General features: G+C 30.8%; 3 protein-coding genes across 5 annotated transcripts; 1 reads left to right on the top strand and 2 right to left on the bottom strand.

The window, feature by feature from the left end:
• Positions 1-3,942: 3,942 nt before the first annotated feature.
• Positions 3,943-9,314, bottom strand: TRAM (translocating chain-associated membrane protein 1). Its single transcript, XM_068770262.1, has 9 exons — positions 9,213-9,314; positions 8,946-9,096; positions 8,664-8,852; positions 8,436-8,589; positions 7,770-7,947; positions 5,569-5,684; positions 5,207-5,352; positions 5,003-5,117; positions 3,943-4,902 (listed from the first exon to the last, which is right to left on the bottom strand). Exons 2-9 carry the CDS (start codon positions 9,078-9,080, stop codon positions 4,805-4,807), a joined length of 1,131 nt encoding a protein of 376 aa, XP_068626363.1. The 5' UTR covers positions 9,081-9,096; positions 9,213-9,314; the 3' UTR covers positions 3,943-4,804.
• A 2,159-nt stretch (positions 9,315-11,473) lies between these two features.
• On the bottom strand, positions 11,474-16,464 carry ari-2 (E3 ubiquitin-protein ligase ari-2). The gene is made up of 8 exons (XM_068770433.1): positions 16,088-16,464; positions 15,061-15,307; positions 14,068-14,243; positions 13,423-13,608; positions 12,790-12,975; positions 12,420-12,536; positions 11,885-12,037; positions 11,474-11,779 (listed from the first exon to the last, which is right to left on the bottom strand). The coding sequence occupies exons 1-8, from the start codon at positions 16,307-16,309 to the stop codon at positions 11,609-11,611; spliced, it is 1,458 nt and encodes a 485-aa protein (XP_068626534.1). The 5' UTR covers positions 16,310-16,464; the 3' UTR covers positions 11,474-11,608.
• Positions 16,465-16,657: 193 nt separating this feature from the next.
• Positions 16,658-26,653, top strand: Pfk (ATP-dependent 6-phosphofructokinase). 3 transcript variants are annotated; one of them, XM_068770249.1, is made up of 15 exons: positions 16,658-16,723; positions 16,861-17,168; positions 17,811-18,015; positions 18,114-18,268; positions 18,363-18,471; positions 19,548-19,736; positions 20,603-20,746; positions 20,906-21,040; positions 21,787-21,950; positions 22,276-22,417; positions 23,015-23,197; positions 24,067-24,136; positions 24,609-24,833; positions 25,269-25,470; positions 25,697-26,653. In XM_068770249.1, the coding sequence occupies exons 2-15, from the start codon at positions 16,885-16,887 to the stop codon at positions 25,836-25,838; spliced, it is 2,349 nt and encodes a 782-aa protein (XP_068626350.1). In that variant the 5' UTR covers positions 16,658-16,723; positions 16,861-16,884; the 3' UTR covers positions 25,839-26,653. The 3 variants fall into 3 exon arrangements, with proteins under 3 accessions (XP_068626350.1, XP_068626351.1, XP_068626349.1); XM_068770250.1 differs by lacking the exon at positions 18,363-18,471 and adding an exon at positions 18,559-18,667; XM_068770248.1 differs by lacking the exon at positions 18,363-18,471 and adding an exon at positions 18,926-19,034 and having other exon boundaries at positions 25,697-26,652.
• The last annotated feature ends 405 nt before the right edge of the window (positions 26,654-27,058 follow it).

Here is a 27,058-nt window from a genome sequence, read left to right on the forward strand (position 1 = left end):
AAAATAGTATACTTCGCCGTTTTTTAAAACTTAGCTTTATTCATCTGCATTTTTCCTATGGTTAACATCGCCAAAGTCGTAGTTAACGCTTACCTCAATAATTATTAATTTATTGAATTGTACTCAACTATTAAGAGTGTTGTTATTGTTTTAACGTATGTAAGCTAGAGAAATCTGTCTTGATTGGATAATAAAGATAAATAAAATATGACATTAAACAGCAAAGTCGCCATATAACAATGCACAACATTTTATTAATTTTACTGCCTTTTTATAGCAGCTTCATCTCGGTGTACTTTAAACTGCCAATATATAATAATTTTTATAATAAACGATCACATCAAACCAATGGTGACGCATATACAACGACAAAATATAAATCACATTGCAATAATATTTTTATTTTCTATAAAATATTGATAGTGCTAACAAAAAAAAACATTGTTATATTTTAAATACAAGACAGATATTCAAGACTATAGACTGATAACCTGGAGGCTTTTTAGATTCTTCAACAAGTCTCTCTGTATTGCAACTTCGACCATATGTACAAAATAACGCAATAAGCAACAAATCGCTCACCAGTAGCTGCACCAAAGAGAAAACTTAGCTTATTTTTGTTTTAGCCGCAATAATTAGTTTACGGTAAGACTCCGTTTAGGGCTTTTTATTTCAATGTGAGGGTTCCCCGAAATTATAGGCAGTCTCTAAGCATGTAGATAAAATATCGTAAATAGTTTGGCTGTGTTTCTTTTTTAATGCGGTGCTGTACAGACGTATTTTTGTCATTTAAAACAATTGTTGATATTATTGAAAGTATAAATTTATATCATACTATTACGATTAACACACCGACAAATTTATTATAGTCATTAATTTTTATCATAGTGACACGAAAAACAAGAAAAAGCAACCAGAAAAAGCGTTGCACTGGAAACTAAAATGCAAGTAATTAGAAAATAGGGTTCCAAATGCAAATCTAAAATTAGTGCTGCTTTAAATTTGGCAACTTCAATATTAAGGACAATTCTTAAGAATAAAGAAAAAATACTGTCATCTTCAACTGCAAATACGTCAAGCCCTGCAACTAGAATTACTCCTAAAACTAAAATTATGGAGGAAATAGAAAAACAGCTGCTTATATGGATTGACAACTAAGTTGAGCGCAATATGCCATTAAGTCGTTTATCGTAATGGAAAAAGCTAAAAGATTTTTTTATTACAGTCAGTCTGAGGCAAGTAACATAACCTTCGGTGCTAGTCGGGGATCCATTTAAACATCGGAATAATCTTTACAATATAAAGATTACTGGAGAAACGGCAAGTAGTGATACGAAAACGGCGGCTGAATTCCTAGCGATATTAAAAAAATTAATTAAGCAAGGAACGAACCTCTAGAATTGGTTTTTAATGTTGATGAAAAAGGCCTTTTTGGAAAAGAATGCCAAAACGAATATTTCTATTCTGTGAAGTGAGTGAAGATATATATGTACCGAGGATTAAAAGCCACAAAAGACCCCGACCAATACTTCTACTGGGTGGCAACATTAGCAGAGATTTCAAATTAAAAAACTAGTAGTCTCCAAAAAGTTAAGAGCGATGAAAGGCGTATCTAAATCAACTTTACATTTGATTTGGGAGTCCAATAAAAAATCATGGATAACTATCAAATTTTTTCGAGATTGGATTTCAATGAACGTCATCCAACAATGGATTAAAGTACTATACCCAATTTTAAGGCTTATTGAAAATTACAATATCAAGAATGCTGTAGAAAACATAAACCTTTCTCGGCTAACAGAAAGATCTTTGAAAGAAGTGTGGAGTAAGAAGAACATTTAGCTAGACTTAGGCAAGAACGAAAACATTGGACGCTGTCGATATGAATGAAATAATGAAAGAAATAGTGTAATTAGCAAAACAAACTGGTTTAGATGAGGTAAACGTGGGAGATGCCGAAGAAATAATTCAAGGAAGCGGCTAGACATTCTAATGATAAGCTCGAAGAATTAACTGAATAAGAAAAGAATAAAAATATTGATCGTAGTGATTTTGAAGGAGAGCGAAAAGAACTCGATGGCGTTTGTAAAAAGTAGTTTGACTACTAATAGCTAAAATTAAGGACCAATTTGTTGAAAATGATCTCAATTTCGACAGGGTTTCAAAATTGAATGAAGGATTATTCATTAACTTATAAACAAATTCTAACAGAAAGCAAAATCCAAACTGCATTAGATGCCTTTTCGACAAAGAGGCAGAAAATTGGAAACACAGAATAGACTGAATCATCTGACTGACCTGAATTTTTGTTTGTAATATGTAAATTAGTTGAAATTGTTATTATTGTCAGTATTTTTGTCAGAAAAAAATGTTTTGACTTTATTATTAGTAAAAATATATCATTATTTTATACTTTACCAACTTCCTATCTACCTTCCCCTAATCTCATTATTTACGCTATACTTCAATGAAATGTATCCTACGTGTTTAGGTGGGTGTTACTCTACTACTATTCGTTTTCTCAGTTATTTTTTTAAATACATATATATATATATATATATATATATATATGTATGTATATATATGTGTGTATGTATATATAGTACTAGACTATATCGGTTACATTTGATTATCTATGAATATACTTACTGGCGATTCGACCTCGTAGAGAATACCTGACCATGGCACGAACGAGATGAATCTCGATATACTCGGGAGTTTAAAAATTGAGAGATCACATTTCTGTGTCGTAAATTATGACGGGTAACACACATTGAACGTAGACTTTAGTTTTTAGGAACTTAGAGAAGTCGAATGAGATGTTTCGTAATCACAAACCTTGATAGTTGAAACAATTTTTTGTTTTCACAAAATAGAAGATTATGCTACATATCAAAGTTCAATGAATGATTATCAACATATTCTACTCACGTAAGCTAAAAAACTAGTTTTATGATGTGACTTTAATATACAGTAATTACTCAGTTCAGTCATTAACAATCGACGACTTTTGCAGTCTTTAAAAACTTTTTGAAACAGAATACTTGAGTAGTTTATTTGTATTCAAGTATTCTGTTCCGAGTTTTCATAGTATGAGATCGTAGGCAAAGGCATATCTATAATTATTTAAATAAACTGGCGAACTATATCATAAATATTAAGAGCGAAGATAGGCTCATACTTTTTCTTAACGTGCCATCTTAAGAAGTTCGGCGACCAGTTAGCATAGTGCTTCCGAAACCGCTGTACCGCACGAAGAAAACGTGCGGCAAGATGGGCACCGGGGAAAAAAGTGCATGAGCGCCCCATTGCGAGAGTTGATAAAATGGAGCGACCGATACTCAACTCCGTCACGCCGCACGCATAGCTAAAGCGCGTACACCAACTTTAATAGTACCATAAAATACCTAGGGGCAAGAAAATGAGGGGACCTCGGCTTAGGCCATCACACATGACCCTGCAAAGGCCGATCCTCGACTTCAGTTAATGGCTAACATAACTACCACTTCGGAAAGTGCTCCAGCTTCAGCAACGATTCTATCTAGAAAGATCGGAGGATTAGCGGCACCTATTACGCACGAACCTATAGATTAAAATATTTTTTTCGCTTTATTTTTTACACACATTTACGTTTTTAATAAAAATCTAGTGATGTACGATTCAATATAAAGCTTTATGCTTTTAATATTTTTCTGAAATGTAACCACCCTCTTTTGTGCTTCGGGTCGCATAAAAACCTTCCACACAACACGGCTTTTTCCATTAACCCAACAAAAATAACACAAATAAACGATTTTAAGAAATGGATTTAAATAAAAATTCAATTTAAAATGACTGAACGAATTGTTTAAAAATTTATTATGAAATTAAAATAACATCAAGCTTATAAAATTGTCAACTTCCTAGGAAAAAAATTATAATTTCTGAGCATAATACCATGCAAAGTATAATTTCATTTGGAGATAAAAATGTTATTCATTTAAGAGTATATAACTAGACACCGAATCATTTATTTTTCTCATCTCTATTTGTAATAGAATTTGAATTGATTGTAAATTATCATTAAATTATAAAAAATAGTACATATTTAAATTACTTGCAAATTAATTTCACATTTGTAGTTGTATATAAAAAGCACCAAAATTAAATAATCAATAATTTCATTTTCAGTACATTTTCTCAGTTATTATTATATAAGAACCTACAGATTGTCAACTACGAAGAAAAAAGTATTCATAAAATAACATATAAATATGTTTAAATGGAATTCACAATATACAATGAATACATGTTCTTTACATTAAAAATGCAAAATTATTAAATGGAATTTTCTTCTTCATGTGTGTACATACACGCCACGGAATAATTCTTATTAATATATTATACAAACAACATTTAAACCTAGATTTTTAGTTTACATTTTTAAGAGATATTTTTACAACCCTGTATCCACTAACTTTATGACAATATTGTTTCATTGTTATGATATTGCAGGCAATATAGAGAAGTTCAACACCACAATTACATTTATAAATTATGTATATTATTGAAGTACGTTAAAATACATGTCATGAAACTGCGCATATTTTATTAAGATTATTATTGTAATAAAAAATATAATTAAACACATAAAAGTTGTGTTTAACAGAGTACTTAAATCATATGGAAGTATTGTAGTAACTTGCAATTTTGTGCTTCTGTTTCAACATATATTATGATAAATAAAATTGTTAAAATCTACATTGAATGGGATGGGGACAACCTAATTTTCCTTAGTCACAAAGAGCAATAAATTTGTGCATCTTCACTTTGCTTTAACAGCCGACTGTCGCTGTCGTAATGTCTTATTGGTATTCTGATCCACTTCTGGCAGATCTGATTCGTCAGCGGGGATTTTTTTAACTGTAATAAAATGTTCAGATTATTATTAACAACTATGTTATTAAGTTCCAGATTTCAAAAACCACAGGCTTATTAAGAACACTGAAAACAATCCATTTACCTTTTTCCTTCTTAGGTTTCTCCTTTTTTTCTTTTTTTGGCTTGCTCAAAGCTAATTGTCGAGCTTCTTGCCTTTGCTTAATCGCTTCGGAAATAAAATTGAACATCAAATATACCTGAAAAATTAACAATGAAATTAACAAAATATTTTAAGAAAAAATATCTGATGTATCTGTAAATGTAATGTAATAATGTATGGCTATACCTGGAATGAGACTAATATTGAAAGAGCAGCAACACGAAGCAGTAAAGGAGCAGCTCCCGCCAAACCATAGTAGAATGTCAGCACACCGAGCACCAAAGAGCATAAACGGACAATAACGAACACCGCTCCATTGACGAGGCTTAAAACTGCAAAAAAAAATTAAATTAGTAGTTTTTTCCATTACGTGATTATCTCCAAAGTAATAGTTTCTTTGATTTATGGAAGAACCTGTATCTAATATACATGATTTATGTTATTAAATCCATAAAGTTAAATTTTAAAACATAGTAAAATTCTTACAATTTAACAAATTATATTATATAACTAATATCAACTAAATCGTAAATTATTTAAACACGCACATTTATCCAAGTAATCTTCACGCTCTCCTCTCAGGATTGTATTCAAGCGGTAACTGTGGGTAATAAATTCAGCCAGGGAATGAAGCACCATAAGACAAACTCCCACACGTTGGAATCTAAAATAAAATATTAGGATAAATGAAAATGTATTAAATTACATGCTGTTTATCTACAATACTGTTAAATAATAAAATGGCTGTTATTTCATAAAAAACAACGATGTCATTATAGTTTTCATATGTCATAACACTAAAAATGCTTTTCCTATATTTTATATAAAAAATATCATTGCCATCATATACTACTACTAAAATTTCAACATTGTCTAAATTGTTTATCTGATATGTTAATGAACAAATATTACAACACAAACTCTATATAATTAGTTTTCCAGCTACAATATAAAAACAAAAGTCATCCTATATATTGATAATTAAAACACTAGTAAAGAGTCCCTCACTATTTTACACTAAAATGCAAAAAAGAGATATGTATACTAAGATGTATTAATAAAAAAAACTTGAGGTTGTTGCCTAATTTGCAAGCATTGAATAGAACTTTCCAAACTGAAAATTTTTTAAAAAAATATTTACAATCACATAAAGGAAATAATCACAAATCATTGCTTATTATGGGTCACAATTATTTTTAAGATTAGAAGTAAAACTGATATGGTAATAAGCAAAAGCCAAAGAAATTTAATACCAGTACAAATTCATCAGAGCCTTAGATGACTGAGTAGAGGTATCACAATAGGGGGAGAAGATTAATAAACTAGGATACTTTGAAGACACCAAGCTGTTGGCGGTAACAGAAAGCGAACTCGCGCAATTATTCCAAAGGGTGAAACGTGCGAGTGGAAAAGTCGTAATATCCATCAAAAGGGCGAAAACTAAAAAAATATACATCAAAAAAGAGGCTCTCACAGAACACAGCGCAGGGAGGGAGGGCCAAGGAGATTCGAAGACGAATATTTTTTATTTATTTGAATACGATCAGTAAATTGACCAGAATATGGCGCAATAGAAGCGTCACCAGCACCACAAAAATGAGACCAGTAAGAACTCTGATATTCTCAAACTTCTTATATGCTTCCAAATCCTAGACCATCTGCATGGGAAACTGCTGGAAGATCAACAATTTTGAAATGTTGTGCAAGCATAGCAAAGCATACCGTGGATTGTAAACCAACAAATCTGTTCTCAATCAGCTTTGTGTAAAGACCGGGCTTTTCACCATCTGTTACAAGCGAATTCTAAGTTACTTCGGCCGCATAGCTCGGAGACAGCCAAAGAGTCTCGAGATGAGGGTTGTTGTAGGAAAAGTAGAGGGAAAAAGACCGAGAGGATGATCACCGACCTGATTGGAGGACTCTCTTCAGATGCTGATGGGAATCACAATAATAGAAGCACAATGACCAGCTTTTCTGAAAAAGCAGATAATAGAGACCTGTGGAGACAACTCGTCCATTCCTCAACCAAGACTTTTCCGAAAGGGTACCTTCAGCAATGAAGATAAAAAGCAGAAGAAAGCATCAAGAACTGTTTTTAAATCATCATTTTGTAAATCACATATTTCATAAGCCAATTTTCATTAATCAAATAATAAAAAGCATCTATTTTGTATAAAAATAAACAAAATCAGTTGACAGACAAAAAATTTCACAAAATTTCTGATGGTTTAAAAATTATTAAGACATACAAACATTATAAGTAAAAGGTATTGATTTATTGGCCAAATGCTCTGTTTCTCACAATACCATATATTAATATTAAATTTAACTTTCACTAAACAGGTGCTAAATGTTTTTGCAAGGGGCAAGTAACAACATATCCTTTTCTGCTACCTAACTGCAAAGAATGAGAAACATTATCTTCAGTTGGTCGACTACCTAATGGAACTTCTATATGAGATATGAAATAGTCAAGTGACTGCAATTGTATCAAGTGTGAAAGTACAAAGGCAGTGTAAAAGGATTTTTCAATTTTGGTTTGATAACACAGTATTGTTAATTATATGACGTATCACTTATGATATAGTCATTGCCAGCCCTCACTGACTTATAATTTGGTTGTACAGTTATAACATATATCAAACTCGTCTTCGTGATTGAAATATACACTTTGTATCCATTAAAGTAATTGAAACCAACTTGACAAATTCAATTAAATAAATAAAAACAAAATGAAATTTTGGCTTACTTGAATCCATATGCTACCGCAACAAATGCAAAAGCAGCCACAGCAAGTCTTATGCGTCCAGCCCACTCATCTTTCTTAATTCTTTGGAAGTACAGCTCAGGAATGGTATGTAACCAGTAAGCAGCTTGAACTACCCACCACAATTTTAAGAGGAAACTCATTGGGTGATTTGGGTAACCTAAACAGTTAAATTAAATTTAAGTAAAGTTATACAAAAAAATTGGTTCTGATAAATATCATATGATCAATTTATTAAAATATGGTCAGGTCAGGTGTACTTCAACTGTAATAACAATTATTCTTAAGAATAATCCACCTGCTTACATACTAATATAAATATGTACATTAATTTTATTAATGCATATTGTACATTGTCATGATTCATGTTCTATTTTTAAAATTGGTAACAAATGTGGTAAAATTTTAAATTATCTTGTTAGTTACATAGCCACCATAACAAGACAGCTTGGTGAGTATTAAAACACCTACACCAATTTTTCTGCCAGTTATGTGCAAACATTACAATGTTCCTGTTTTAATATTTCCAGTTTCTCTAAAAACATAAACCTCTTTGTAAGATCTTGACAAAAAATTAAAGATATTATTTTAAAATTATGAGTGAAACTACATACAAATAAAAGCAAATTATATGTTTAATATATTTACCATCCCACAAGTATGAAATATTGAAGATAAATCCTTCACGCAGGATTGCATCTCCACCCCACAGCAGAGTAACAAGGTGAAATACAACCAATTGGCCTGACTCATTAAGCGCACTCAATCTTGATTTAGAGAGATGAAACTTCTTCGATATTTTCTACAAAAAAATAGATGAAAACATAGAAATTTACATGAATAACTAAAGAATTATAATAAGAGTTTTCTACTTACATCTAAGAGATACTCTTGCAGAATAGCATGCATGACAATGCATACTAGAGAATAAAAGAATACGGCACAGGCATCTTTCCAGCCAGCTTCGTAAAAGAAAGGCTCTCCTTTAGGTACTTCCCTGGTTGGTTCAACTCCACTGACATTATGGTGGAGACTAATGAATAAACTCGCAATAGGACTCGTTGACTGAAATGAAACATATGGAAGTGTTTTATAATCTCTACAATTAAAATATCCAAAAGGATAATTTGGCTTACGTGGCACCCGGTTGACACTTACCTGGACCATCAGACCCACCAAGAATACCATTACAACACACGAAACTATATCGGCATGATTTTGAATTACGAATTCATGACTGAAAATTGGTGGGTTCTTGTTAGATTTTCGACCTATTGCTGGTTTTACACCCATGGTTCTTGGCAATAACCTAGAACAAAATATCCATTTTATTTAATATAACATAATTCACTAAAACAGAATACATATAAATCAGAAAAAGATGATTTTAAATTAAACTTTTTGTAATAAAAAAAAAATCTGTACCAATGGACAGCGGCTAACAGTTAATCAGAATTCAGAATAAAAATTTTACTGTCAGTTATTGAACTGACGTGACACTTTCACTTGCTACGCGGTGAAACGTCAACAACCTGATATCGAAACATGTTTGTTGACGGTCGTGTTGGCACTTTAAAACATCAAATTAGTGTTTAATATTAAATAATTCTCTGTTTTAAAAATTTAGCACACATAATATTACAAAGTTTAAATTTTATTATAAAAAAGGTACTTTCAGAATTAAAATAGCACATACAATGTAAATTAACATAATAAGGTTTAACAACAACATTTGAAAAGCGGAAGTTAAGTTCACATTTAATTTATCTCCTCAAGATATGTGAAACAAAAATCGGCAGTAATGACTAACATTTTTTTGTTAAAAAAATAATATTAACTCTATAGTTGTTTAAAATGTACATGTAATCACATATTAATGCATTGATTGTTGTATTTCATCCGATATGTAGCACATTTTTATATTATGGCAAGAATTTTGATATATATAAAATAGAATTTTATATCTATTTCCTTGATTTTATATTTTTGCTAATAATTAATTTTAAATTGAGTGGAAAAAAATAATTTTTAATATTTAATATTGTGATGCTGTAAAAAATATGAAGTAACCAATGCCCTAAGAAGTCGGCGAAAAATCACAGCTCTTCGGAATTTATATGCCAATAACTAAGATAATGCGAAGCGTCGCAGAGTACATCACCGGTTTGGATTGTTTCAATGAAAATATGAATATTAAAAAGGTGCAGTCGCCCGATTGATAGACAAATTTTAATAAAATAAAACGATTAAATTTTAGAATAAATTTTAATTTTTTTTGACAATAATCAGTGTCGATCATGCGAACTAGATTACATAACCAACTGTCACATACTTAATTAATTCTTTAGAAATCTAAAATTGTTTTACCAATATCATGCAAATTGTGGTAAACAATTTGAATCACGTTGATATTTTTAAATCGATACTATAATTAAATTTTAATCGGTATTATAAAAATTTCATCAAGTTTTTTTTAACAACGATGAAAAATCTAGTTTTTTTTTTAAATACATTGTTACTAGTCATGATATTTATTCGTTGAATTATGATATTTATTTGTAAGAAGTAGTCTGGTAACTACCGCGTCTAATTATGAAACCATTACAAACTCTTGGATAATACCGCACTTATCACGAAGCATCATCTGATCGTTCTACTAATTTCTGGCGATATAAATGTCGTAGTATCTTTTAAAACTATTAGAAACTTTATTGTTATTTTGATTGTTTTTTTATTTAGTATTGTTTTTAAGTATTTTGGTTTAAGCTATATATAGTATATCTTTAGGTTTTCTTTGCCCTTCAGTAATTTTGTGTTTTCTTCGCAAATAAGGAAAAAAATATATAAAAACAATATATTTTCCCAATTTTTGTTGTGCCAACCATCAAAATCTATTCTTTTTACTACGATCTATTACAAACTGATATAAGTAGTGTCTCTCAACCCATGGCGAATTTATCTAGTTCACGGACCCTTCCGCTCCGTGAACTCAGTACCGATGAAGCTGTAAAAACCTTAGGGCTAACAACATTAACATCTTCAGAAACAATAGAATTGGCGAATTCAGTATCGAAAAAAAATTCATTATAAACCACCTTAATCTATGAAAACTTTTTCTACGAAAATAAAATTGTAGAAATTTAAAAATGTTTTTTTTATTTTAGAATTGCAGAAACAGTATGACGTTAATTCAAATATGTAAAAATGTTATCAGAACTCGTAAGTCAGTCTTAAAGTGTTACAGGTCAGTCTCCTTTTTATCATAGCCGAAGACCCTTCCGACGTGCATGTTGTTTGGAGGCATTTTTTATTTAAACGAAGCGTTTCGTTTTATTTTGAAAACAAACAGCAATATAGGGGAATTTTTGCGTTCCGGTGTTTCCGTAACGTAGATCAAATAGGCTAGTTATTACACTATCTTGTTTCAGAAATAAAGACTTCACGAATTTGATATTAAATATGATACTAATTAGATTTTTTTAAACACAAATAAGCTATTTGTCAGAAGTAAAATGTGTTCTTATTTTGGCACATAATACCGAATTTTGTTATAGTTATTACCGATTTTTTAAATGTGAATCGATATGTATAAAGAACCCATTAAAATGTTTTACAATACATTAAAATAAAAAATAACCTCGAAGATACAAATTCAGAAGAATAAGAAAATCATTCCAGCATTCTCTATTTTATTGCAAAATCATATTAATAAATATACTTTGGCAAAAAAAGTTCTTAGCTTTTAATTATTATACAAAGTAGTTCACTCATTCTTATAATTTTTTTACAATTTTTCAATTAAAATGCGTTTGTTATATTTCTTAAACTTTACTAGAGGAGGCGTTATTGGTATTAAATTCTAAAAAGTCCTTGAGCAATGTGGTTCGTCTTTTTTCTGCAATGTCCATTTGATTTTCTAATTCGCCACGGTCGGTAGTTTCTGCTCTTTCGACTTTCCATGACAAATTTTCTATTTCCGCTTCTAGCTGTGCCTACAAATATTTTATGTGTTAAGAATAAATAAAATGTATATAAACTTACACCTTTTTCTTTTTATGTGCAGTAGAATTTAGTCTGTTACATAAAATACACTATACCTGTTGATACTCAAAAAGTTCTTTCCGTGGCCCAACTTCCATATAATATGCATAAGGATATGTATATTGAAGAGTATATCTGCATCTTTTCAACAATCGGGCTGCATCCCAAAGGTATTGCCAGTCAATCCATGTACCTTCACCAGCCATAACCTTGTTTTATTAATAAAAAATCAATTATTTTTTATATCATTAAGTCCATTTAAAGAATTTATTTTGGATTACTTTTATAAAGCTTCATAGTGATATTATATTAACAGGAGGAATTGTATCTAAAGTTATTTTTCATTCAATTCTAATTAAGATGAAGAGAAAAGGGTTTCAATATTTGAGGTAAATAAATAGTAAGTATAAATTTATTAAATCTTTTAAAATATGACAATTGAGTGCCACTAGAATAAATATATCAAGGTTGTACTTTAATCTTACTTAAAACTTTTATGTAAGCAATTAGTATTATAAAATTCAGTTACCAAGTTGATTCCAGATATGACCTCAAATTTTTTCTAAGTATGAGTAATTGTAACTTATTTACCTTTCGATTAATACGACTCTTCAAATTGGCTAAAGTTTGTTCTTCCAATTTCAGAGACCTTGCATGATTTTCCCATCTTTCATAATAATGTAAATATTTTTTTAATGCTTCTCTGGCCTAAAAATTAAAATTCAAGTTAAAAATATACATTAATAATGAATTAAGACCAAAATAAATGTATCATTTTACTGGTTAGCCTTTTCATTTAAATTATTGGTCCATCACTAATTGCTGCTGATATAAAATGATTACATAGTTTTGAGGGGTAGTCTTTTATTAAACTTCACAAAAATGTTCTCTCGGTTAATTTAAATTTAACATGTTACTTCATATACATCATTTTTATAACATATATACGTTATTAGCTTACCTGGGCATGTTGGTTATCATTTACTAAATTAGGATCCTCTTTGTACCGACTGCATTCATAATATTCCGTGCCATGAGATTTCCAATCTCCTAAGCAAACCCAACAAAAATCATATCTGCATGCCCCACATTGCATGTGGTTACACCCTCCATTCTTTTCAATGCATATTTGACATTTAGGACAATCCTTAAAATAATAAAATAATGCTGATTTACATGTTATCTTATAATGAAAATAAATTAACAAAACAACAATTCGTAATAACAGTGAAGAACTTAAATTTTATCATCATTTTACCTATAGGACATTTACAGCTAGATTTACACTCCCCCCTAGATTAGAAAAAAATACAATTTTTATGTTACAGTTCCTACTACTACTACTACCTATACTTAGACTTAAAAACGTGATAGTGGTGAAAAGGTTTTCAACAAAATATTATGGATTAATGAGAAATTTTTAATTTTTTTTAGTGATAGTTGTTTATTATAAAGATATTAAATAAAATAATTACTTTGAAAAATGTTATGTTTTTCAATTGGACCTAACTTGTCAGCAACTTTTTTCTTATGCCTATATCATAATTATTACAATAAGTTTAAACATGCAAGAGCCTCAAGCCTTATCACTTGCCTTTGTATGAGCGCTAATATAATTAGCTGTTTCTGAATCATCAGCACATTTAGTAAGCCATCTGCGTATAGTGGCACAGTCAGTGGGTGCATGATGAGGTGCTCCACAGGAAAAACAAGTTAACATTTCACAGCCCAAGCACTCAATGCGACGTGCACCTTCTCGGACCCATGCTTGATAAATCCACTGTAAAAATAAAAAATGCATGCATAATTACTAATTTTTCTATATTCTAAAGTTTAAAAGTTTCATTGTTCTGAACATTTTGACTACTTACTATTTTGAAATATTATAAATATGTTTGCTTTAAGTTAATAAATGAATAAACTTTAATATTAATGTTAAGGACTTTCTTAAATAAACTACTATATACTATTTATATAAATCAGATGCAACAATACATATAATGGTAAATATTAATTAAATACCATACAAATATGATAGATTCTTGGTAATAATGGTGTCTGTTTTGAAGTTATGAAATGTTTAAATGGAGCATTAAATATAAGTCTGTTTTGTAAGAAAATAATATTTTCTACACTATGAAAATTGTGTTATGATGAAAATATTGTTATAACACTTCTTTACAACAGTCCAACCTCCCATATTTTTAACATAGTAGTGTATTTGGAGTAGTGTACAAACCTGACAGTTAGGGCCTGGGCAAAATCTCAGTTGTGGATGTGATTTAACATGATCCTTAAACATGAATTGTTGATAACGTTCCCGCAGTGCTGGCTTAGTGACATGAGATAGAACAAAATCTTCAGGAGCCAACACCTCACATTCCTGTGCCATGCACTGTATTGTGTTAGAAACACCTAAACAATTAATTTTTTATGAGGATGTTATTGATTGTCACCAAAAATTTAAAGAATTCAATTGCATAATTTTTTTTGCTTAATGCAATGTGCATATATTTCATACATTATCTTATTATGTTTAGATTTAATATTTTTCAACATTCTTAATTTTTACTTGAATTTGTATCAAATAAAACTTGAAAAAATATACAAAACGTTTAAATATTGAACTAGCCCTGTAGAGGGCCAAAAAAAAATTATAAATACACATTTCAATTTATTCATAACAAAATATGAAAGGAAATGGTTTATAAAAATGTATATGTATATCCTTGCAGCTCATAATATAAAGAGTTCTTTGTCTTTACAGTTATTATAGATTGTTTGTGTCCATTATTCTGACTATTTGATCTACCTAACTACATATCTCTACTCTTCTCTAGATGTTGCATTCTATATATATTTAAAAGAAGTTGTCTGCTATTCTAACCTGATCTGCAAGAGTGTTCAAGAACAAAATGTGATTGGACCATGCACAACTTCTTTGTCTGCTACAATACTAAAGTATTATATGTAATGGAAATAATCCTCCAAATCGCACCCAGTACAAAAAGAATTTTCTAATAAATGCTGCATACAAAAATGTAATAAAGCTTTTAAAATTTTTAGTAAAATTTCCCAGCAAGTAATTTACAAATATCAATTTTACATTGCAATACTGATAAATCATGTGTAATTGCATGAATTCATTTTAATGCTAAATTTAATTAATAATTAAGACCGTTCAAAAATTATGTGTCATAATAATGATTAAAAAAAATCCATTATTTATTACCTTGCATAATTTGTACTTCAAAATGCATGGCCCAACAATCATTGCAAAAATAATGTCCACAAGCCAATGCACTATATTTATGAATTGGTGGTGTGTTAGCACACACAGCACACACTGTCCTATTAGAATTGTTTTGAGCAGAAGACACTCTAGGCTTCACATGGCTGTACATCAATACTTCATTTGCATTCTCCTTATATTTATTGATAATTTCTTGAGCATTCCATTCATATGCATGTAGCATCACCTAAAATTAATTTAATGAACTGTTATATATATCACTTTTGAAATAACTGGATCATCCTAACTAAAAATGTAACATGTCTACAATAAAAATCTTATTTAAACTATGTACTCTTTTTTATTATTGATAAAAATTATGAAAAATCATTATGAATATAAATTGAGCATATCACAACTGCATGTAGGCAACTTAAATATGCAGTCATTGAGGGTAGGCAAATAAAGTCTAGATATACTGAGTATAATAACTCATTTGTCAAGAAAAATCTATAAAGCTATTTCCAATCAAACTGTATAAAGTTATCACTCTAAAATATGTAACACTAATTTATTTTTTCTTTAGGAATGTGACAGGCCCGTGACTTCTTGCAGTACAACCAGCATGGGCAGATAGTATACAGCGATTAGTTTTCATATGTCGTTTTCTATGTATCCAAATTTTGAAAAGACTTTTTTACTATATTTTAATTAAATTTTGATAGCCAATAAGCTATAGCTTAAATGGGGTAAACAATGGGGTTTTTACGCCTATAACCAATCAACCTGCAAAAAATTATGTTTCTCCATAAACGAATTTTCCAATCTGGTGAAAGAAGTAGGTGAATTAATTTGTATGTTATCGATATAACATTTAGCATCAGAATATCAATTTTTAGTTGTGAATTATTTTACCATAACGAACGTATTTTAAAAGGGATTATACTTGGTTAATTATGTGAAATTATTGCTATATACAGCTAATTTATTTTTCGTTTTGCGGGGGGTTTAGCGTAGTTAAAAATACCTTTGCGAGAGATGGTGTGATTTGAAGGCTATTACTGAGTAGTTCGATAGACTCATTTAACAATTTCTCCACTTCTTCTACTTTTAAACATGAATATACAAAATATTCTGGATCCGCTTTACTACGATCTACCGCTTCCATGTCACAATCGTCTTGTTCTCCGTAGTAATCGTAGTCGTCGCCATCGTTGTCAGAATATTCCATATCAGATTCCGCAGACATTTTAAGCGAAGTAATAAACACACTAACTTATAGGAAAAATCACTTTATCACAACATAATGGAAAGATATAATAAAAGTGTTTTAAACAATAATAAGGAAATCAATAATGTATTACTTGTTTGCTCTATTTCCATCAAATCAAAATCATATTTTTTCCTTACAATAGCATTGACTACTGAGCCTTTTGCCAGTTCAAAATAAAAAATTACATACAGATTATAATAGGCAAAAGAGAAGACTACAGATGAAAACTTGAAAACCCGTCAAATGTCACAATCGCACTCTGTTGCTTTTTTAAATCGATAAAACAGAAACATCGATTTATTTACCAAAAGTTAATCATGTCAAACGAAGGTCACCTTGATAAGTTCACCTTCAGTACTTAACTTCTTAGACAATTTTAAATTTTTTGTGGTGCGTAAATTATATTAAAATCTTCAAAAATATTTTATTCAAACTTAATTATTACTGTTTTAAATAAGTGTCTTACAAATTCGTTAATATTACGGTGTTTTCAATTAATAATTATGAATTAATGTTACGCTTTTCAGGGAATATTTATAAAAGTTATAAAAATGGATATAACAACAACACAAAAATTTATAGAGCGAGGCTCTCATAAGGGCAAGGGCCTTGCTGTATTTACAAGCGGTGGCGATTCTCAGGGTATGAATGCTGCTGTGCGATCGGTGGTTCGAATGGGCATTTACTTAGGTTGTAAAGTTTACTTCATTCGTGAGGGCTATCAAGGTATGGTAGATGGTGGCGATAACATTGAAGAAGCCAACTGGTCCTCTGTAAGTTCCATAATTCATAAAGGTGGCACAATAATTGGATCTGCTCGTTGTATGGATTTCATGTAAGTGTTTGTTATTTTATAAGTAACATTCATAGATTTTCTAATACTGTTCACGAATATTTACGTACATATGTATCTTTTATTTTATGTATACATATGTGTGTATGTTATATTTCAATGAACAATGTAAGTTACTAGTGAATTAGTTGTGACAAAATGTCTTAGTTAATGAATTTATAAACAGTTTAGAATTACAATAGTAGCTATTATATAATCAAGTAAACACTAGGTTTTATGAGGCACCATTATACTATAAATGAAACAATTTCTCCCATCGTAAGTATGTTAAACATATAACATACACTCTGCTAACCTTAGCATAGATAAGTGTAGAGAAAGCCTGAGATATTTAATTTGAAATAGATAATTAAATTAACAGAATTAATCTCTTGAGAGAACTTTTTATTAACTTGTGCTAGAAATGTGTCTAATATTGTACAAATTAAAAACTACAGATAAATTCAGACTATGTAATGAAAAACAAAGAAAAGCATCATCATCAAAGTTCTCAATTTTTTATTCACTAAAATTATTGTAAATTTTTCATATACTATTTACAATATTATCCATTATCCACTATTTATAATAGATCCTAGTGGTAATCATTTCAACATTTTTTAACTAAATATTAATTTATTGCAGTAAAAGAGAAGGGCGCCTTAAAGCCGCCTTTAATTTAGTGACACGTGGTATAACAAACTTGGTTGTAATTGGAGGTGATGGTTCCCTCACTGGTGCAAATCTTTTCCGTCAAGAATGGTCTAGTTTGCTTGATGAACTACTTCAAAATAATAAAATAACTAAAGACCAAAGAGAAAAATATAAATTTTTACACATTGCTGGAATGGTAAGTATCAAGAGAGATAAATAATGTTAGTAATAATGTAGTTTTAGTTTAATTCAGTCTTGTAATAGTTTAAATTTTGTAACATTTCTTTATTCTAGGTAGGTTCTATTGATAATGATTTCTGTGGTACTGATATGACAATAGGTACTGATTCTGCTCTGCATCGCATCATAGAAGCAATTGATGCAATAGTAAGCACTGCTTACTCTCATCAGAGAACATTTATTATGGAAGTTATGGGTAGACATTGTGGGTAAGGAACTAAATTTGTAACCATTATTCTTCACTATATGTTTTCAAAGGTTTACAAAATGTATGAGGATGAAATATTTAATTTATTGACATAGATATCTTGCTGTGGTCACAGCATTGGCATCAGAAGCAGATTTTGTGTTCATTCCTGAAGCGCCACCATCAGTTGACTGGAGAGATAAACTTTGTGATAAATTAGAACAGGCAAGCAATGCTAGTAAACAATGCACCCTTGATTTTACCCTTTTTTATTTCCTGTTATTTCCCTCCTTGAAATATATATTCTTTTAGTTTTCTTGCAGTTTACACCGCACTTTGTACGGATGCTACTTATAGTTTTATTTGCGAAGACCCAGCGCCCCTCAATTGGGAAAAAAAATTGTGTACTAAAATAGCTGAGGCAAGGACGAAAATATTTTTTTCTTTATGGGAGCAGGATCACTTTTACACTCTTTACACTCTTCATTTCACCCCTAAATTTATGGTGTAGTCTTTAATACTTGTGATGTTTACTAGTTGTCCTAGAATTTCTAAATTGATTTGTTAGTTTGTATGTGTCACCTTAACCCCCCATTTACATCTCCTAGTTTTCATTAAAGGGGTTAAAATTAGGGTTTCATATGCATGACCCGTTACGCTCAGATACTGCTTGTTGCAGTTATTTGGCATTAGTGGCCGCTCTGGCTAGTGAGGCAGACCAAGTATTCATTCCTGAGGACCCTGTTCCCAATAATTGGGTTGAAAAGCTTTGCAAACGATTACAGCAGGTATGCAGGTTTAATTGAGAGGCACTGTGTAACTTATAACACACAATAATACTTAAAATAGAACTTAATATATGGTTAACAATATTTTCTAAATAATTTTCCTTTAATGTACATATATATTAAGGGCTGTAAAACTAATCATGGCTTCCTTGTTTTTTTAAATCTATTTGTTTATCTTTTAGCTAATTATTTACTTATGTGTACTGGCTATAGTTGTGTGTTGTTTGTCAAATAGCATTTGAGTCCCAATGCTTCTTTGGTAATGGATTTCATAATGAAGTAAAGTTAATTATATATATATATATATATATATATATATATATATATATATATATATACAAAGAATAGCTATTTATTTAAACTACTTTTGGAATATAATCTCCCTGGCAAAGTCAGCATGGATGTGCTTGGTATAATTATTATGTAATAATTTGCTTTATAATTTTGTATTTGTTGTGAAAGTAAGTTTGTCCATATCAATTATATCAGTTAGAAATATGTTGATATGTTTAGGAAAGAAAATCAGGACAGCGTTTGAACATCATCATAGTAGCTGAGGGTGCTATTGATCGCGAGGGTAAACCAATTACTGCTGAATTGGTAAAAAAGGTGGTTGTGGATAATCTCCAGCAAGATACTCGTATTACTGTTCTTGGTCATGTGCAACGGGGTGGTTCGCCATCCGCTTTTGACAGAATTTTAGTAAGTGCATCATGATTCTTATAATCTATTTATTTCTAAGATTTTAAATCTGTATTTGACATATTAGGTACCCTGACATTGCACAACAGACAAGAACAAAACTATATATTGATATAAGGGGGAGGATTTTTAATTAAATTATTAAATTTTTACACACATACACATATTTATATATATTGATGAACTGTTTGTCACCAAAACGTCTTTCGGTACCATGTCTGGATATGAACACAAAGTTAAAGAATATTTAAAAAAATGTTTATGCTTGTAGGTCTGAATGTAATATAACTAGGTGTCCTGTCTTCGTCACCACAGACTGTCAAAAGTTTAGGCCTTTTGCGGCACAAAAATTAATAAATTAACATATGAAACGTAAATTTTGGAATATTTTATAAAATGTTGAAAAAATCTCTTTTTTGGAAATTCACTTTACATGATTTGGTTGATTTAATGTACTATTAATAAACAATAATTACTCTCAAAAACAATTTTACTATTATATGTACTTCATGACTAGTAATAATGTAATTATATTACATTGTAATGGCATGTCTTTTTCACTTTAATGTTACATCAAAGATGACATTGAATTTTACTTGGGGTATGTATGTAAAAAGTATAATGTTTACGTTGTGTTATATTTACGTTGACGATAATTTTAATGAAAAAATTACCAAAATTTTTCAGACCGTTTTCGATTTTTGTGCTTAACAACACAATTACAGATTAATTTTATTTACTTGTTACTATTTAATATATTCCAACATATAATAAATTCATTAATTGTGTACTTTATTGAAATTACTTTATTAACATTGTATTACATTAAGTAGTTTAAATTTATGTAATATTTGTATTCAATTAAGGGTTGTCGAATGGGAGCAGAGGCTGTAATGGCGTTGATGGAAGCGACTCCGGAAACTGAATCTTGCGTCGTATCCTTGGATGGAAACCAGGCTGTGCGTTTACCTCTTATGGAATGCGTAAGACGTACAAAAGCAGTAGCCCAGGTATTACTTTTTAATTTAGTGTGAATAATTGAAAATATGCATATTTATATATATCATTAGATTCAAAAAGTCACTAAAAGTTACAAATTCAGTTGAGATGTTTCGAATAAAGAACAGATACACAATCGGTTTCATTTATTGTTCTTTTTTAAAATGCAGGCTATGGCTGATAAGAATTGGGATCTTGCCGTACAATTGCGTGGGCGTAGTTTCGCACGCAATTTAGAAACATATAAGATGTTGACTCGCTTGAAACCTCCTAAGGAAGCTTTTGATGAATCTGGTAAACCTTCTGTAAGTAATAAAATATATTTGTAAATTATTGCGTTATAAAATAACTAAATAAAATGGTTCAATCAACAGCTTACCAGATATCCCTTACGTCGTATGCTTTTTACCAAGGCTGGCCATGCTCCTTGATAGTTTTAGATATTGTTCGAAATTTGATGATTTATTTTTCGCGCGCTGCAATTTAATACGCATTTAAAACACGCAAACGAAAATTAATTTTCCAAAAATATTTTTATTGAAAATCATATAATTCCAATAAAATATTTTACAAAGGTATAAAATATGTGTATTGAAGATCGATATAATAGCACACATATATGACAGCACTCCTAATAATACTTAAGATGCCGGTTTGTTAATTATGATCGGTGCTTGGATTTCACTAATTTTATAGTGGAATAATAATAATAATTATTATTATCACATCAGTAATCTGTTTCGATTTTCCAGAAGCTGAAATAAGTATTATAAATTTAAATATTACAATAATTCGACAATCAATCGGAGGCAAAAATAATCGTTCAAAAGCCGCACGTGGCTCGCGAGCCGCAGATTGGCTACCCCTGTTATATACATTTGAAACTTTTTTTTAAATTAGGGTTTATGAAATAAAAAATGCATCCTTGTTTAATTATTTACTTATTTAAGAACGCTTTAGATAATAAAAAAAGTTTTATTATATGTTATTAAAACGTTTTTAAAATTATGAAAATTATAAATTTGTCATTACCTAAGTACAAATTTTTCAGGAAGGTTACACTTTAGCAGTAATGCACGTTGGAGCACCAGCGTGCGGTATGAATGCAGCTGTACGTTCGTTCGTTCGGAACTGCATCTACCGCGGTGACACTGTGCTCGGGATACACGACGGTGTTGAAGGATTTATCAGCGGAAATATCGTGAAAATGGATTGGTATATTTTCAAATGTTACATTCTTGTTCTACCTCATCATCATCATTATTATTCCATGCATGGGATGCCCACTCCTGGACATAGGCATTCCCCTTAGATATCCGAGACGGGTCGGAAGCTGCTTGCTTCAACGACAAGGTCGTCTATCTTCATTGTATAGTACTTCCTAAGCTGCGCTAGCCGTACCTCTTTGGTTTCCACTTAAGAACTTCAATGTGGCTTCCAACCAGTTCAGCAGTGGATATCCTGATAACGATGATGATGATGAATAAATCATCGCGAGACTCATTAAAGGAACTATAACAATAGGAAATTTATTTTACAGGTCGGACGTTACTGGATGGGTGGCCCAAGGTGGTGCCTTCTTGGGAACTAAACGTACTTTACCCGGCGACAAGAAAGGACAAATCGCCGCACGCATTAAGCAATTCAATATTCAAGGTCTTCTTATCATTGGAGGTTTTGAGGTATTACTTCTCTAAATATAGTGTTATAGTAACCCGTATTCGATTTATCACATCGGGTAGAAGAGTAAGAGTTATGGAAAAAAATCGACTGGCTTCGTTTTTGTAGAGCGTTGTCTCTATCGCACAGTGCTTCGGTGGATTGATATGTATATAAAGTAGTTAAAATCGATTAAGGTTCTGCACAAACGACCTGGTTAGGGTCTTCGGAAGACGCTGGAAGCAAGTAGCTTTCAACCGATCTCATTGCTACGGAGAAGGCCTTTGTCCAGCTGTGGACGTTCTTCGACTAAAAATCTCATTTTGGTGGATACTTGATTAAAACAAGCGTAATGTTGATTGATGATATTGTGATTTTTTTAAGTAATTCGCTCTTTCGAAAAGGTCGCAGAACAGATAGCTGTTGACGCGTTAAGGTTCTGGAACGGAGACAACGAATTGGCACACACAGCGTAGGATATGATAGACGCGGAATGCACTTTTTACCCGTTTCTATTGGAAATTTAAAAAAAAGGCCATGTCCAGCAGCGGTCATCCTACTGCTGAAATAATGGAAAGGTTGCATACACTAAGGTAGTATACACTATAACTTTATTGCAGGCATATCAAGCCGGTGTTGAGCTATACGAGTCCCGTTCACAATTCCCTGAATTCTGCATCCCGTTGGTTGTGATACCTTCGACGATTAGCAACAACGTACCCGGAACTGACTTCTCTCTTGGCGCCGATACAGCACTCAATGAAATAACTGAGATTTGTGATCGTATCCGTCAATCCGCTCAGGTATTATCTTTTAATCATAAGCTAGTTATTAACTAATTGTTATATTCATAATTTTTAAAAATCTTTATCCATGACTTAAATAATAATCAGTTAACAAGTAAAGTGCCACGTACTTTTATAACTACTTATCGGTCAGGCCGCGCGGGCTGGTATCGTTATACAGCATTTATTCGATGCAACGGTATATTATCCAGAAATTTTACCAAAGAGTTTGTAGTTTACCTTGTTTTAAAAAAATCCATTAAAGTTATCTGAAAACATGTTCAAGTACATTGATAATAAAATATCGCATTAATTAAAAATAACCGATGACTGAGAACCTAAATGGAAAATTCGTTGTCGGTCATATATGACTGACGTGGCACTCAACTTGTTAAGAAAAGGTTAAATGGCGATAAAATCTGTCGCTATATAATAAGCAATTCACCGTACCTTTAATCTACCACTCTTTCAATAGTCTGTAAGCAAGTGCATTGCCAAGAATTTTTAAGACTAATTGACATGCGGCTATTGAAAAAAAAATGTAAATAACAATTCATTATGTATTTTTATCGTGGTTCTCTCAGAATTCGTTCTTGAGAGAATTGTTGTACCAATCAGTTTCTGTTTGCTTTTGTACTTGCCCTAGTTTTCTGAGAAACACAAGTTAAATATAAATCAATACAAGAGCGCGATGAATAATATGTCAAAGAAATTTAATTTCAAAAATACGTTAAAAGCTTAAACAGTAACAATAAATTCATAAAAAGAGAACGCATCCATACCACGATCATTAACGTCTGTAATTTTGCCTTCATGTGAATACATCCCTAGGTCGATAGTGACTTACAGATATAAACTCTACTAAACGCTAAGCACATACTTTTTAGGGAACCAAGCGTCGTGTCTTCGTTATCGAGACTATGGGTGGTTATTGCGGTTATTTGGCTACGCTAGCTGGTATGTATGTTTTACATGGTATTACTTTAAAACAATATAAAACAGTTTTAATATTATGTTAGTAAATGCTCATGAAACATAATACAAATTTGTTTATATTTACATAATTATATTCGAATAGTCAGAGATCGAACAAACCGATAATTTTTAGATATACATTTTGCAATACTTTTGACTGAAGATCGCGGTCATTCCTGCCAGTCTCCGCGTATACATTTCTACAAAGTTTTCTGTTTTTGAAGTTTTATTGCGCTTTGCACGGCGATGTTGCACGATTTTGTTGTCGCGGGGGTTTCAAATGGCCCTTAACAAACAAGCTGCCTTTATTATTTCTTAGCTACAAATGATAGCTATAGAAACAACTTTATGGAAACATACACCTAATTATCCGATCCTATAGTGTAAGATATAGACGTAATGAACTATACATATTAAAATTAAAACTTAGTTTTAATTAGTTTGTTTCTTTTAGGTCTGGCGGGAGGCGCCGATGCCGCATATATTTATGAGGAGAAATTCTCTATTAAAGATTTACAACAAGACGTATACCACATGGCCTCAAAGATGACGGGTGGAATTCAACGCGGTCTCATTCTGCGCAACGAAAAGGCAAACGACAACTATAACACTGAATTTATTTACCGCCTGTACTCTGAAGAGGGAAAAGGCCTCTTCACAGCGAGGATGAATGTTCTCGGTATATTTTTGCGTATTTGAAAATTTTAGTTTTTTAAATAAAAATATTTTACCAATGATTGTGCATAGTTATGTTAAATTTAGAATAACGTAAAAATTGGTTAGTCTTCATCAGGTTATATTAAATAATTTAGCTTTTAACGTTATTCAAAAGTAAAGAAATATGAATTTAATTGATAACAAACACAATAATTTTAGCCATATGATATCCACTGCAATACATATTCCTTTTCCACATATTTCCAATAACCAGTGACTGTGTCAGGTTGCCAATGTGACGCACACAACATATATCTTAGAATTTTGCATTTAGGTACTGAAAGATATAAACATACCTATTAAGTATCGGAAAATAGCACCGAAACGATACATCGTTGTTTATTTTATTCATTTATCGTTATATGTAATGAAGAGTCCTATATTTTGGATTTTATAGGTCATATGCAACAAGGTGGATCCCCGACGCCCTTCGATCGTAATATGGGTACAAAAATGGCCGCCAAATGCCTCCACTGGCTTGTGGAGAGCATTCAAAAGGGACCTGCGAATACGCCGGATTCCGCTTGTTTGCTTGGAGTGGTTAAGCGACAGTACAAATTTACACCACTCGAAGATCTAAAAGGCCAAACTAACTTTGCGTAAGTATTGATTAAAATATAAATATGATGTACAGGATATAGATTTAACTTTATCTATCTCTAAAATCTGCAGGGAAAAAACAATGAATATAATTTACCTGTACAATTTAATCATTGATGTTTAAATTATAAATTATCTGTGTAAGTTAATATTGAAGATTCATGTTACTGTTATGTTGTTAATTTTGTTACTCTATTTTTAAAAAGCCTGATTTTTTTGTTACAGACAGAGAATACCCAAACAACAGTGGTGGATGAAATTGCGTCCATTACTTCGTATCTTAGCCAAACACGATTCTACATACGAAGAGGAGGGCATGTATATGACTGTCGAGCAAGGAGAAATCGATTCCGAAAATGTAATTTAAGACATTTGCAGCGCTTTGCTTCTTATTTTTACAGTGTTGCCATGTCTCATAAAATTAATATAACACCCATCTATTAGAAGTACTATATTATTTAATTATAATAATAGATGATGTGATGAGATTTTTTTTACTTTTGTTATTCGATATTATTGTGACAATTTCAGACGTTTTTTTTATAAGAATACTCAATAAAAAGACTATCATGTTGTGTATACCAAAAGTATTTAGAAAATTTTATTAATAATTATGTTTTTTATTATCTGCTATTCTCGTGGAAAATTATTTAATATTTAATGATGTTTCTCTAAAAATACCTCATAGTCTTTATTATTTGGAGAATAATTTAATTTTAGAACAACCAGTTAATTCAATGCTGACTGTTACATTATCGTTACTACAAAAAATTATCGTTTTGATATCACATCTTTGAAAAATTATTTGTTTATTTTATAGGTTATATTTACATTATTACAAAAATTATGATATAGACTTATTTATTAGAAACATGAAATCAAAAATGTTAGTGTAAAAAGCTTTGTTGTTAAACATTGCTCCATAATTTATAATTAAATAGAAAGCTATAAAAATTAGTAGGTTGGTCGAGTATTTGTGATTTTTTTTAGTAATTGAAGTCATTTTTGTTGAGTAAATAATTTTTAATTTAGTCAGTCCAGATTATTCGACTTTAATCTTAAAAAGTGAATGTTTGCTTTAAAAACTCCGACCATTAACAGTATTTCATTTGAAGTTGTTTTCCTGTTTAGGTTATTTATGTTAGAAGTAAACTAATGCATACAAGTATATAGATTTAACAAAATTAAAAGTCTTTGCTATAAAATTATAAAGACAAAAATTTTAATTTAATACATATTTGTATTTAATCATATTAAAAAGTATTTTATTCGCCAGTTCGTGTGTTTAACTGCTTAAAAACATTCTTACCAATCTATACATTTTTATTTTTGTTAATCACTACATTAAAGAGTTTTAGATTCTTATATCTCTCGAGTTCCTGCGCCATTGACGACATCGACTTTAATGTTATTTACGACCTTACTATGTTAACGCGTTCCTAGTAATAGCCTCAGTCGCAGTTCTCTTTCGAATGCACATGCGTCGAGTAACAACACAGAGCGTCGGGCCATTCCTGGTTCCATTCAAACCAATAGATTTCCTATATATAATAAATACGCAAAAATAAAAAATGACTTAAAAAGTCA

The sequence above is a fragment of the Battus philenor genome, unplaced genomic scaffold, assembly GCF_028537555.1.
Source record: "Battus philenor isolate CCGP_79_NKW_IND1 unplaced genomic scaffold, ilBatPhil1.0.hap1 SCAF_3, whole genome shotgun sequence".
Taxonomy (NCBI): Eukaryota; Metazoa; Arthropoda; class Insecta; order Lepidoptera; family Papilionidae; genus Battus; species Battus philenor.